The 15,087-nt window shown below is 40.3% G+C and overlaps 1 protein-coding gene across 1 annotated transcript in view; it reads right to left on the bottom strand.

Moving 5' to 3' along the window:
• PPM1E (protein phosphatase, Mg2+/Mn2+ dependent 1E) overlaps nt 1-10,627 on the bottom strand; it is a 65,681-nt gene extending 55,054 nt beyond the window's left edge. Inside the window, exon 1 of the mRNA XM_034068963.1 lies at nt 10,206-10,627. Coding sequence (XP_033924854.1) covers nt 10,206-10,627 — 422 coding nt within the window. The remainder of the gene's footprint in view (nt 1-10,205) is intronic.
• Nucleotides 10,628-15,087: the final 4,460 nt, after the last annotated feature.

Below are 15,087 nucleotides of genomic sequence, written 5' to 3'. Positions count from 1 at the left end.
AAAGACTAAAAAGAACAAGTATTTTCTTAAGTGGAGAGGAATTTTCTTCATGTTTACTTTTAATCAAGGCTGACTTGCTCTTTGGTTTCTTTCCTATGAATTTCTTCCAACCTCCTGCTCCTGCCTATGTATTTATCCCTCCTTATTCATAGAGAAGTAAAACAAATCATCTTCCTGAAAAAGAAGGATAAATATAGAGTAAATTAATTAATGCAGTTCTGAAACATAAGGGGTTATGAAACTACAGGATGTGTTAGTTTACTCTTGGAATTAAAAGTAGGAATTTTATGAGGGTTGTATCCTGTGCCTTTTTATGTAGCCCATACTTCCTTGGAAGCTCCTGAAATGCACAAAATGTGAATCAACTTCCATACACATTGTCTAGAGCTTGGCATTTTCCTGAAGCTTTCCACATTTATAGTTGCTACCAGTATTACTACAAGGGCAGCTATTTTAGACTTCTCACTGTAATAATTTTTATCATGTAACTTAACCTTGCTCTAAGTGAGACTACCAGCTCCTGTTCCCTCCAGTGGATAACATTGTTTTGTCACCCAAAATGAACAACTAAGAAAAGTAAATACAAGTTCCTATGGAATGTATTTCAAGTGCCTAGACAGACACTTCAGCTAGACACAATTCTGTGGCACTGCTCCTAGTGAAATAGCTCCCTGACTTTCTCTGTTCAATTAAATTGACTATCTTCACAAGATTAATTTTGCAGCATTTTTTTTCCTAGCAAACTCACTGAATCCTTATTCTCCTGTAAGTACTAACACAACTCTCTGATGCCCACCAATGCAAAATCCCACAAGATCCCGTTATAGAACGCACCACAAGGCTACCAGAATAACATGAAAATACTGCATTTTTATGTTTTTTGCAGTAGTGAGCATATTGGAAAAGAAGGAAAACAGTCTGCTGGCACATAGTATTTAAAATACTATATGATCTTAGGCTACCATTTGCTTGTTAATGTAAACAAGCCTAATTTTTTTCCCAGCCTACAGAAATTTGGGGTTTACTCCCACATAGAAACAGGAAAAAAAAAACAAACAAAAAAGAAAGAAAAGGGAAAAAAAGTGTTTTCCTGATTTAAGAGCTCTGAATGTTTTCTATTTGTTAGATGGCAACAGGCAAATAAGTGCTGTCCCTTTGTCAACACTAAAATGAGACAGTTGAATTGTTTTCTCAGTCTTTCCAAAACCCCTTTGAGTGTATCCTGAAAGCAGCTCCCTGAAAAGCATCTCTAACTGGTAACAAGATATTAACAGCAAATCTACATGAAAGCAAAAGCATGAGAAAGTACCAGAGCTTTCTCTAACTTGAAAGTAACAATATAGCCCCTAATATCTTGCAATGATGTCAAAGTAACTGTAAAAATAGTACGTAAGCAGCTTTCAGTTTAGGAAGTTTAACACAATAAAATGGGGTTTATAAAAAACTTCAATGAGTTTATCTATTTTGCAGACCCATTTCACAGAGAATGATTCTCTAAGAAATGAATGGAAGGAACATGGATGGGTCATTTAGGTTGTGACATTATTGAATTCTTTCTTCCTCTTTCTGTTTTATTATTCCATGCTACCTGACTAGCTGCTTTTCGTACCTTTACAAATACGAAGCAGACTTCCTCAAAGTGCTTTCCTTTTTCTTTCTGTACTTCCTCAACAGATGTTTTTTGTTATCACTGTTTCAGGTAGCAATTTTCTCAGAACCAAAACCAAAAAATAACCTCCTTTTAAATCTATTTCATATAGAATTACATGAATAGAAATAGAACACCTTTTTTTTAAGGTGTTTTTAAGAACACCTGATTTAAAAAAAAATAAAGATCAAGATATTGAGTGCATTGCTTTCTGAATGTCTCCTGTTTTAAATACGACCCTATGGTATGTCAAAAACAGCATCAAGCACTTGCAAAACCAAAGTGAATGTGAATTGCACCAACTAAGTTTTATGAAGTGCTAAACCCAAACTAAGAAAACAGAACTAAGAACAACCCAATGCACCAATGCTCTGTAAGCAGAAGGCTTATCTGTTCCCCATACAATAGTGTTCCTCCTTATCTTGAGACATGTTCGGCTTCTGACTTCTCATTACCTAACACTTAGGTTTTTACACACCTTTTCAAAAGAAACAGGTAAGACAGCGAAGAGCATAGACTCTTTAAAGATAGGGACCCTTATATATACAGATGCCTCAAACACAAAAACTAGATGACTTAAATAGAATAACACTGCTTATAAGAAAAGATGTTAAAAAGCTTCATTTTAAAATATATATCATGCTGTGTATGTGTGTACCATTAGTTTACATTAGCTTACTTGGTGGGAATTTTAGATAGTTTTCCACTGATCTTAACTGGTCTCCTACATTCCGTTAGGAACTGAGTATTTCCCTTAATTTTCAGGTGATCTTTTATAAACTAATAAACCAAATATCTTATTAAAAAAAAATTGCACTATGAGCTTTATCAATACTATCATATAAATAGCATTGATAAATGTTATTAAAAAGTAATCAAGCAATGTCTAATTGAGAAAAAGCTGTTTACATGCAGCTTTACACTGCATGCAAAGCTGGTATACACAGAACAACAAATTTAGTTACCTTCTATTTTCTCTTTTGAGAAACAGAAAAAATCCCACCTATTTGTTAAATTCTCAGCCAGACCATGGGGATTTCAGCATCCTGTAACTTCAAGGTAGGACTGGAAGTAAAAGAATCATTCTCAAAGCTAATTAATACAACATGCAGAGTACAGTGTTCGTAACACTAATGAGGAATAATTTACCACATTCATTTCAGATTTCTAAACCTCAGTAGGAAGGTCATAGCCTGAGGTGAAAGGAACAGCCCTAGAGACAGTGCCAAGAAGTTAAAATGCCAAGGCCTATTTTTATACACTGCTTCTATTTTTAGTTACATCATGATGGAAGTACAGAGCCCACGGAAAAAAAATCTTGTTCTCAAGTGAAAGTGCTCAAATTCTTCTTGGGAACGAAAAGCAAAAGAAACCAAACTTGAGAAAAACTTTAGGTACAACTTAACAGACTTTACTGGATCATAAAAGGGCAGCAAAAATAGTTTCAAAATCATATCCTCTGAGAAAATTAACTTGAAGGAGCTACCCACAATTTACCCAATTAATCCAATATTTTATTGTAATTACAGATACAATAAAGTACAAATGTTTCCCAGTTCAGACTTGTCAGCATCCAAGCACATTTCCCATGATCAAAGTGTATCAGTCAACTTTTTAATCCTGTGCTACCAGCAAAAAAACCCAAACTTTTCAACTGCTTGCATGCTGAGCTCAGGACCAGTGAGCAGTACTGCGGCTTAAAATGCTGGTTCAGTTACTGGAGCATTAGTTGCCTTAGCTGTTTTCCATCCGCTATAAACATAAACTGAGGGAATCCTGCAATCAAGCTAACTCATTTAACTGCTGTATTAATTATTGAAGTACCCAAGGGCAGCTCTTTCCCATGCAGTTCTGATTTATGACTCTGATTATTGCCTTTTTATAAAATGTCTTATTAAAGGTGGTAACATTAATTCATGAAGTACAAAGGCACAGCAGAAATGTTTCTGTAACACAGGTCCACAATCTGCATCCACAATTCATTTTATCTAATCACTAATAGGCTATAACAAGAGAAATCCAGAATATTTTTTTTAGTGCTTGATTTCAGCTACACCAAAGATGAGGACCTACACTCTAATATGTAGCAATAACCATTTCCCGTTCAGTAACACATCACAGGTTCCTAACACCTCATGGACACATTTTGTCCAGGACACATTTATTTTAATAACCATTTACATTACGCAATCACGACTGCATTGCATAAGACAGTCTTGTAGCATGGTTGAAAGAACATCTCATGTTCTAAAGCACTAACTGCATTTCACCTCATTTATCACACAACTTTCCTAGTCAGTGAGAACACGTTCTAGGAGGAAAAAAAATGGAAAGCTGTATGCACCAAACAATGTGAAGAAAGAAAATGGTGTAGAACAGCCAGAAATTATTTCAGAGTGACATCAAATATAGGAATAAACAGAACTCTCATTATCTGTGTACTACATGCCCTGTTGCTTTTGCTTTTAATGTGATCTTGGAAGCAATTTACCAAGACAACAAAAAATGAATGAGAGCACACACCAGCGACAAAGCAATCAAGGCACTGAAACTTCTAACACACTGTAAAGCAAACTAGAAATTTGACCTTAGCATCCATAAAAATGTGTTTCTTTAAATATTCTGTGAGAAGAGTAGATACCTTCTGTGGCAGAGTAGACTATCTCTTCATCAAATTGCAGGTGGAGAAATACTCCATCATTGTTGAAGGCAATTGCAATGAGGAATTTTAAGTATAAAAATATTCTAGTCAAAGTGTTTTGTGCAAAAAAAGAAGAATCACTACACACATTCTCTCAAGGAATGAAGGCTAACATGCTCATCACATCCAAAATAGAAAGTCAAAAATAGTTTTACAAGATGGCAAGTAAGATTTCAGCTAATCAAAGGGTTTCTAGTATCTTATAAAATACCACAAGTGAAATTTAGTATCCAGATTCACATATACACCCTTTCTTGGTAACTCAATCTAGTTTCAACAGTGGTTATATAAGGTCCAAAAAAAGAACGTGTTAGCACAGATCTAATTCTTCAATCAATTTGCATGCAAAAGCCAACAGCTTCACTAGGAGTAGTAGAATCTCTCCAAGTTGCTCTTGGGTCAAAAAAAATCTCAGTGCAAAAAGCTCCTAACAAAATTAATTCCCTTTAATTTGTTGTACTACTAGCAACATTCATTGGAATAAGAGCACTAGAATGAATATATTTCCATAATCTGTTCACTAAGAATGAGTTTTTAATGCTATATAAAGCAACTTCCCAGCCTAGTCACCATTGCACTTGAAAAATTCAGCATCCTTTTAATCATAAATTAGTAAGTTTTGAAATGTCACCATATATGTTAACCGTTACAAAAAGCAAATCTGCAATTTAAATAGCTCATTTTAGCTGATACTCTTTTTTTAACAGGAGTATCAAAATATTTGATTTGATTCAGTGTTCTTAAAAGCGTGGGAGCATGAACTGAACATGCCTTAAAAGCAACGTAAAGAATCTCTCACTGTGTAGACCATTAGTTGTGTTTTGAAAATGGTTATCATTAAATACCACCTATTTATATATTATAATGATTTCCACTCTAATGTGCACAAATGTGCTCATCTCTATGCTCTGACACCACCATCATCCAATACATGGGTTGAATTTCACAGCAGGTTCTTTTAAAGCGTAATAAGGCATTAATAACAAACATAGAGTCATAGAATAGTTAGAACTGGAAAGGACCTCAAGATCATTTAGTTCCAACTCCCCTGCCATGGGCAGGGACACCTCACACTAAACCATGTCACCCAATACTGAAGCTCTCCCAGCTTTCTGCACATGCTTCTGTCAGATGATTTAGAAGTTCTTTATGGGGAAGCACTATGATTTCTAAACCCTTGGGACTGAGAATGCCAACATTAGCAGCTGTAACCCCCAGGCTCTGCACCTTATCATCAGAGCCTGATGCTCACTAATGAGTCTCCAGGACACTGTTACTGGCTCAATAACTACCCTCAGGAAGAAGTTCCTAATTTTGGAGGGGGCTCCAGTGAGATGTTACAGCTACAACCTGGCCCACTTCCCTTCCTCTTCCTCAGCCATAAAACTCATGCTGTTTCCCTGGACCAAGCCAAGCTGTAGAACCAAATCATCAGCAGAGCTGGGGGTGGAAATTTTAATGGTCTTTGTCAAACCTTCTCATTAACCATTAACAGGTGCAGCCAATAGCTACTCCAGTCATTTTTTGTGAGCATAGGCCATTATCATTTCCATTGTAACACCTCATAAAAGATGATGAAACAAGTACCATCTTAAAAAGGATGGTATTTCTTTTTTGTTGGTTCTTGTGATAAATATTAGACATGGGAAGTAGTTAATTATATTTCCTAAAAGGGCTTTGAGACTGCAATCAACAGAATAGGTGATAAAAGACACATTAGAAAAAAGTAAAACATCACAGCCTATTTAATATGAGGTTGAGAAGGCTAATCTAGCATAATATAGGCATTTCAATTTACAGTGACAACAATGCCAGCTTTCATACAATAGGGGTTAAGAAAGCAAGCTAAAAACTTGCACATCTGCTTTGTAAAGGAAGGATACAGTCTGTTCACTCATCAGTGATGGAGATAGCAGGAGGAACATTGTTTTCAAGTTGAGAGCTTTATAAAAAAAGATTTCTGCTCACATAAAGGACCACCAAAAGTTCTTCCTCTTTAGGTTAAAACTGCAAGTTGAGGGGCTAAACTTCCATTCTTTTTTACTGGCCACATTTTACACAATTCTGGTGTTTAAAGGTTGAGCCTTGCTTTATTTTTCCTCACAACACTGGGGGGAATACATAAGCCTAAACAAAAAATATTTTCTCTCTTTAAAACAAAGAAACAAATAATTTAAAAACTCTTACTTCAAGTATTGCATTTTAAACCTGAAACTTGGGATCTATGATATTCAGTGAATGCTGCAGAGTATTCTGTGAAGTAATGCAAAAGTGCAGGGCTTCAAAGTTTTTCCTTTCATGTTCCAAGTCAAAGCAAGAATTCTGCTGTCCCCAAAATAATCATGTTGTCATCAGTACCTCAGTTAAGCACTTATTTTACTTACCATCTTTTGCAGATCTCCACACTGGAGCAACAGGCCCACTTTCTAAGCTTGCTAAAGATGTTTCTAAATGAATACTTGAAAGCAAAATATTGTACCACCAAAATCACTGGAAGTTAACCTGAGCCTGCTAATGATACCAACTATATATATTCCCAACAAAGCCTGGGAAATAAAAAGGAGAGAAAAAGAAAAGCAAGAAGAATATACAACTGAATTTCTCAGATCACTTCATTTCAACAGGGAAGAGAAATTTGTGCACTAAGGGTGCACTATTTAACTAAGTCCGGCCCTCTCCTCTCTTAGCAACGACATATTTGTGGATTAGTTTTTCAGATGTCTTGTCAAGAATCAGCTTTTTAAACACATTTGATTTAATAAAAGTATCAGTAGGAAGAGGAGAAGAACAGAGCATGATATATAACTTCAATACATCAAGGTAGTAACTTCTTCCTTCAAGTTAAGATAGAAATGAGGTCTACTCTGAATCAATGGAAACAAGCAAAGGGGTCTCATATTTAACAGATTTAGTCTTCAGTATTTATTATTTCTACATAGAAACCATTTAAATTACATAGCTTTCTCTTGAACAACATGCTATAGAAGATAACCACAAAACCAACTTTCAAGCTCTCAGACAATGTTCCAGTGCAATTCATCAAGTGTTTTTTTTTCCTTCCTCTAACCTACATCCCATTGATGAGCTTCATTCTGTTGAGGATCACCAAGAAAGTATACATTACACATTTTGTGGCATTTAGGCAGATAGAAAGATTACATTAATCTAATTTTCCAAGCATATGCTGTCTCTAGAAAGAAACCAGGAACTGGAAATCTCAAAGGGGAACATGAGTCTTTCAGAAAACAGCAGGAAAAATCTTGTAAATAGCCATTCTTTGACACTGACCTACACAGTGGCAGAAAACTATTGTGTTCTTTCATGATTGGCAGTATGTTCTCATTCCTGAGATGTTCTTACCTCCCTCAAACAGAACTAAAGCTGGGGGCTTAAAATAGCTGAAAAACAGCTGTTGGATTTTTCACAGTAATGGGTTTTATCCTCATGCTACATATAATGCAAACCAGTCATTTGACTAATATATAGTTACAGTTACAGAAAACATGCCTTTACAATATAGTCTTTCTTGCTAATGACATACCAATAAAATATCCCCCTTCACAGGAGCTTTCATGTGTTTTGTTTGGGGTTTGTTTAACACTATCATAACTGTTTGGCTCTAGAGTAGCTTCACTCATATGCATGAAGTTTCCATCTCCAGAATCATCTGACCAGTTAAGCCCTTAGCCATAAAGAGGCAAGACATTCCACTTTTGCTTGGTTTATAATCCTGTGACAGTTTAAAGTTTCTTTGGTGACCGGAGAACGTGCTAAAAATACAATACTTTATCTGAAGACCAATTTTGTGTACTTGCACTTACCTCAGATCCCACCATCACTCAAGAAAAGCTATTTCAGTTTAGCTCTTTGTATAAAAGGTTACTAGATTTGGCTTATAATACTTTAAAAATATTTTACATTTTGCAATTAGGTAGATGTAAATCAATGTCTATCTTAAGTCAACAGATTAAATTACTGCTTAAAAATGCATTTTCAATACATTGACAAAATATTTAAGCCTTTGGAAAACAATTTTCTTACAACAGGATCCCTTCCTCCCTTAATTTTGAGATAGATATTGCTTTTTGCTTCATAATGAATGTGCCTATACAAAGAAGTCTGCATTGATTTCACCATAAACAAAGCCAAAGAGATGCTTAATTCAGAAGCCATCAAAAAAAATCTATGCAAAAGCTGGAAAACAAACAAATAAACCCCCAAACCCCACAACTCATCAAGAGCTATCTCTATATAAAGAATCCTCTCAAAATGTCTTGGGATTTTGTTGGGGGTTCTTTAGTGCTTAATAATTTCATCCATTAATATGGACCTCAGAAACTGGAATACAGAGTGCCTGTCCTGGGATGCGGGGCCACACAAAGAGAGAAGGGGACAGAGGAGACATTCAAGTTCAACAATTTCATAGATACACTTTTGATAATGTTTTAAAGTAACCTGCTCTGTGTCTGAAACTTTGCATTCATCTGACTTCTGATTTCACAAGTCTGTTAAAATAAAAACCACCAACCACCAAACACGTTCTAAATGTGCAGAAGGGACTTGCCTCTCTCCCCTCTACCACATCCTATGAAATGTGCTGCTGCTGTTTTCCAGAGAAAGGCTTTCCAAAGGTAGCAGGGTGAACATGTGTGAATAGGAGAGCTTTGTCCTCTGCAGTTACCATTGTGCTGTCCCTATCGTCCACAAACGGAGAGGGATGATGAGAATTGAATGGAAACAGACCATGCAGTTGTAAAACCCGGTTCTTTATTTATTTATTTGTGCGACTGAGTAACACCTCTCATTACAATTATCAGCTCAATGGCAGAGAGCTCCCCGGTGTGCTGTGCATATTTTCACAGGTTCATCTGTCTCCTCCTGTGGCATCAGTTTAAAAAGGTTCTTAAAGAAACGCCACTAACAACCATTTCTATTTCAAGCCTTCAAAGCCAAAGCTGAGCACAATACAAGGCACTGGTAACTGATCTTTAGGTTTGAGTCCACAGACTTTTCACACAGGGAATAGATCCCATCTGTCTCCTCTTTTTATACACCAGCCTTTAGAAAGCACAGATCTGGAAACTGCCTCCATACAGAACAGAATATAGCTGGCTTTCCCCATCTGACGGTAGAAAAAGCCCTATGATTATGGATAGCTTCCTCTTAAGGCTTTTTCCTAAGGTTTTCCATTCCTTTTTTCTCCCTAGTCTGTAAAATACACGGTGTGGTTTTCTCCAGGTGGTTTATCTTTCTTTTTAGGGGTAAAAGGGGACTGACTGCCTCTCTTTCCTTGCCTCTTGTTCTTTCTTGGCAGAGGTTTCCCCATTTACAAACCCTCACGCAGGGAACATTTCAATTTCAAGCCTCAGTACAATCAACCACAGGCAAACCCCCTCCTGCTCTGGCACCAGAGCGTGAGACATTCCCCCCACCGCTCTCCCTCCCCAGGCAAGCTGCTCTCCAGATGGATGCCCGGGGCTCTCCCTCGTCTATTCCCTTCGCTTCTTCCCTCTCTGCCCCGCTGAGAGGGAAGGAGGGGGGGCAGAGAGCAGAGGCTTCTTTTGGGCAGGGAGAAACAGGACAGAGCAGGACGCTTTGATCCCGAGCAGCTCAACTCTAAAGTCCTCAACTCCCTGCCTCGGGCATCTTCCCCTCCCCGAGCACCCTGCCCTCACAGGACAGTCTCCCTCAGCCCCACACCCTCCCCTCACCTCCCACGGGGTTAGGGATCCCCTCAGCCCCACATCCAGCACCCGCCTCGCTTCAAACGGGGGTGTCCCCCAGCCCCATGCCTGGGGGTCCCCTCAACCCCTCTCCCCCTCAGCGCAGCGGGAGGCTCCCCAGCCCGGTACTCACTACTTGTAGAGCTGCTGCAGGCAGAGGTCCAGGCACTCGCCCTCTACCTCCTCCTCCGTTATGTACTCCGACAGCGGCCGGGGCAGCGAGGGCAGCGGCGGGGGAGGCGGCGGCGGGGCGGGCGGCTGAGGGTCGCCGGCGTCGCTCTGGCCGCCCTCGTTTTCTTGGCCGCCCTCACCTTCCTCCGTCTCGGCGGCCGTTCCCCCTTCTCCCTCTGCCCCCGGCTCCTCGGCAGCGGCGGCAGCAGCATCGGCAGCTGGGGGGGGAGCTGGAGCCGGCTCTGGCTCTGGCTCCGGCTCTGGCTCCGGCTCTGGCTCCGGCTCTACCCCGAAGGGCCCTCGGAACTCGCCCAAGAACAGCTCGAGGAAGCGGCGGTAGCTCTTCTCCTCCGCGCTGCCGCTGCCCGGGCCGCCCGCGGCCATTGCTTCGCATTCCCGGCCGCCCGGCGGCGGATCAGCACTGCGCCCGCAGAGAGCTCCCTGCCCGCCGCCTGCCGCCTCCCGCCCGCCCGCCTGCGCGCGCGCACCCGAGCCGGACCCGCGGGGACGCGCACGCCGCGGGACGCGAAGTGGGGGGGGGGGGGGGGAAGGAGCGGGCACGCGCACTTCGGAGGCGCGGCCGGGGTCTGAGGGGTCCGGGCTGCGGCCTGAGGGGAGGCTCGGCAGTGGTGGGACCGGACGGGACAGGACAGCAGCCGAGCGGGCGGAGAAGGGTGGGAGGAGGCTGGGGGGGGGGGGAGCAGGCGCTCTGACAGCCGCGCCGATGTGATGAGTCATGCGAAGGCAGCCAGACGCGTAGGTTCCTCACAGGAACCCAAGGAAACCTGAGAGCACATTCCCTGTTACCTAATCCCTGCCTCAGGATTTCCCTGCGCTCATCGTTTCCGGCGCCGGTGTCGCCTTCGCCGGCTCCCGTTCGCTGCTCAGGACGGGGCCGGACGGTAAGCGGGGATGGAGGCGGCCTGACCCGGCCTGGCCTCTCCTCGCTACCGGGCGGAGTGAAGAGTGGTTGGGAAAACTGAGGGGGTTAGCGTGAGGGAAGGCGACAATTAAACATAGGGAATGTCAGCAGAAATGTCCTCTGCGGAAGAGCTGTGGTTGGTGAAGGGTGGGAAGGGAGCTGCGGCTCGCATTTTTCGACTTCCAGCACTTAGAAGTAAACCTGGCACCTACTGTGAGGGTGCTGAGGCGCTGGCACAGGGTGCCCAGAGAAGCTGTGGCTGCCCCATCCCTGGCAGTGCTCAAGGCCAGGTTGGACACAGGGGCTTGGAGCAGCTGCTCCAGTGGAAGGGGTCCCTGCCTGTGGCAGGGGTTGGGACTGGATGAACTTTAAGGTCCGTTCCAACCCAAACCGCTCTGTGATTCTGAGATCACCATATGAGTAATTACATGGTTTCATAAATGATACACTACATGATCTCTACCTATTCAATGTTTTGGTGAAGGGAATAAGTAGCTGGAGATACTACACCAAATGAAACTTAAAGAAAGCCACAGCCAGTCAGTGGGAGACAAACTGTAGTTGATACTCTACTGCTGTTTAATAAATGTCTTTCATCTGTGAAAGGCGTTTTGCTTTGTTTTATTCATTGCTGCTGAAAAGCTATTTTCAGAGTTACCAGGTCCATAAATACCAACAACCAACAAGTATAATTGCCATGCATTTAAAATGGCTTGTACACATGGGAGGCAGTGATATCTTTAATGTCAGCTACACCTTGAAAAATGGCCAAATTGCAGGCAAAAAGACTCTCAAGTTTTAACGGATTGTAACCAGGACAGTAGCTTGCTGAAACCTGTTGTTCTCTGCATTATAATAACTAGCTCTGCATGTCAGGTGCTGCTGTAAATCTATCTTCCGTTTGGTGAATTGTTATTTCGGAGCCAAACTAATTTTAGGAGCTTTCCGGCAACAGCATTGACTGATCACATTGCAATCTTGTGAATATGTAAAAGCCCTGAGAGTTAAAAATGTGATTGTCACAGTTAGACTTTCATAGCCAAAAGCTATTAGAGCCACGGAAAATTGTGTAGCTTGTCCTGAAAGAATCCAAGTAATTTCTTTCAATATATATACAACTTATATATTTTCAATGCAGCATTCATGTCTTCAGGAATGCCAGGTGGGTCTGAGGGGTAGAAAACACTGCAGTTCTTTTTGAAGATATCACCCACAGTTGCAGCTGATGATGTCATTGCTGGATTTTGTTTTTATTTTTTTAGGTTTGTACATCATCAGTGAGTCACAAGCCTCAAGAGAATGAATATCAGTGCAAGTATCAAAAAAGCAGCTTTAAGTCAATGGTAAGTAGTTTTTCACCTGTAATTCAGAGGCAGTTGGAGTTTCGAAGAAACTATAATTCAGATAGTGTAATATAATCTCAATTCTAAAAATGTCTATTATAACAATATCTTAGGGAAGTAACAGCTAATTCAACAAGATGTATGATCATGTTAGTGTTGTGTGGTGAACAGCAATTACTGCTGTCCAAGAAAAGATTCAAAAGCTTTTCTTAAATTGTTGTTAATCATGTTTTATTTTTTAGTTGTTTCAAACAGCACATAAGAGCAGCTGACATACCTACTGTGTTTCATGTTGAAATGTTAAAGTTACCAGATGTCCTTGATTCATCTTGGCAGTCCCCATGTGCTTTTTGTCATTTGTCTAATTGCAAAGGACACTAATTAAAATGAAATAGAGTAGAACTTTATACTCCGGATACTTTGTCAAGTTTTGGCACTGTGGTCAAGTTAGTATTGTTTTTCTTCAATATTAAATAAAGAGCTTATGGCTGTAAGCCATGCTGACATTTGTTTCTGGGAGGGAAAGGTGAAAAACTGTTCTTATTAACCTGCAGTGTGGAACATACGGTGGCTGTGGGTGGTATGGCTAAGTTAGGCAGCCAGGAACCTGCTATCGCTTCATGAAGTGGAGACACTGAGGTGGGCAATTACCACAGGAGGTAACCACGCTGTTAGTTACTGCTGTCCAGAAAAGGAAGCTCTAAATACAATGTACTATCAAGTAAATCACTAATCCATGACGGGTGTGTTTGGTGCTATTATGAAATGGTTTTAGTATTTAATAACTCTGGAAGTTAAATTCAGAATGTCTCAATGCACTCCCAATTGGGGGGTAGCAGTATGAATGGTTTCTACAAGATAAAGTTAGGTGCATGGAATAAACTCACAATTCATAATATTTTGACTCTGAAAATTACTGGTTTGAAGTGTATTGCCAAAGGGAGGACTTGAGTTGAGAAGGAAACACCGGTGTTTGTATCCTGTGTACCTCCATCATGTTGCATTTTATTTTTAAAGAAGGTTTTACAGTGCTGTTTCAAATGAAACGCATTCTAATTTAGCCTTAAAATGATGCCTTCCTCCTTTTCATTTTGCTGGTGAGAAAAAAGCAGGGTTTGAGCAGGCCCTGGGGAGGTGACCTGAATTGTATGGAGTGCAAAAAGAAGTGCTTTTTAATTTTTTGTAACCTTTGGAAGCAGTTCCTGTCCACGGACAAGTAGAAAACATGTAGGAGCATTAAGAATGATTTGACAATACTTAAAATACCTATTAAATACACTCTTAACACCAGACAAAAAAAATGTAATGGGAAAACCCATTGGCAAATAAATAGCCTTTCTGAAGTGATCTCTTTAAAAAAGTAGGACTTTTGCAATAAACCAGAAGTAGTTTTAGAATCTATATTGTGTTTGCCTGGCCAGGTGAAACCACCAGATAAGCAAGTATTTCCAAGCCTTTGCCTGTTCTCATTTTCAAGGCACATCTACTGTTGAATGTAGAGTTGTAAATGAGATAATGCATGAAATGATGCTTGCAGGATATTCTTGAAAGAGAATACAGTTCTTCATACATATTCATATGATCGATATTGGTCACCTTGTGAATGTGAATGTATAGGCCTGTTCTTTTTATGTCTCTTCAAATTCAGTGAGACAATTGTTGGTCAATTCACTAAAATAATTTCAATTGGTTAAGAGTGAAGACAGCAAGAATTTGAAAGGAATGCAGTGAGAAGTCTCCTGTTGACAAGCTCCATCAAGCTCCAGTTAATTTTCTTAGGTGCAGTCTTTGTTCAGCTGCAGTGTTAAAAAGCACAGTAACTTCTGTTACCACAGTTTTACCAGCTCCTTTACCATAAGTACTGTATTAGGATGTTCTTAAATACCAAAGTCCTTCTCTCTATTTTTTTTCTCTCACTCTTCGTTTGTTTTGGATTTTTCAAAGTTTTTAAGGTCAGGTCAGCTTTTCCAGTTTAATAATCAAAGATTCTTCTGAAATATCCAAATCCATTGCAAAACACAGGATTTCAGTCCTGTATGCCACTTCCCAGCTGTCATGGAAATTTCCAATCCCATTCCAAAGGAAAATTCCATTTTCAGCCTTCCATTTAGACCTCTGTTTAGGAAAGGTGGTTCTTTGAATAGCAATAGAGAGACACAGGATATTAGTCCATGTCTATTTAGTTAGATTTGGAAATCTCTTTAAAAAAAGCATGTGTAAGAAAGAACTAATGAAAAGCTGAGCCCTTCAAAAGGTCTAAACAAGTCTGGAACACTGTCAAAGCAGATACAGCACAACATGCCTTGTTTCTTATTAAGAAAAACGAAGTTTGTTACATGATAAACCTTTGATTGACTGACCGAAGTGGGCTTGTAGATTAGCGCTCATGGGATTGCTGCAGCAAAACACAGCTGACCACATAACACTTAGTAATGTGGTCTGGATGTTGTCAAATCATGAGATCATCCTGCAGGCAGGAGCACACCAGAGTCCAGTATCTTCTCATTAAGGCTGATCCACTTCAGCAATCAGTCACTCTTCATCAGCATAATTTCCTTTTACTGCTAAACAGAAATGAG

Source organism: Melopsittacus undulatus, chromosome 13, assembly GCF_012275295.1.
Source record: "Melopsittacus undulatus isolate bMelUnd1 chromosome 13, bMelUnd1.mat.Z, whole genome shotgun sequence".
NCBI classification, from domain to species: domain Eukaryota; kingdom Metazoa; phylum Chordata; class Aves; order Psittaciformes; family Psittaculidae; genus Melopsittacus; species Melopsittacus undulatus.
The sequence above is the reverse complement of the archived record's forward strand: the minus strand, read 5'-3'. Positions and strand labels throughout refer to the sequence as shown.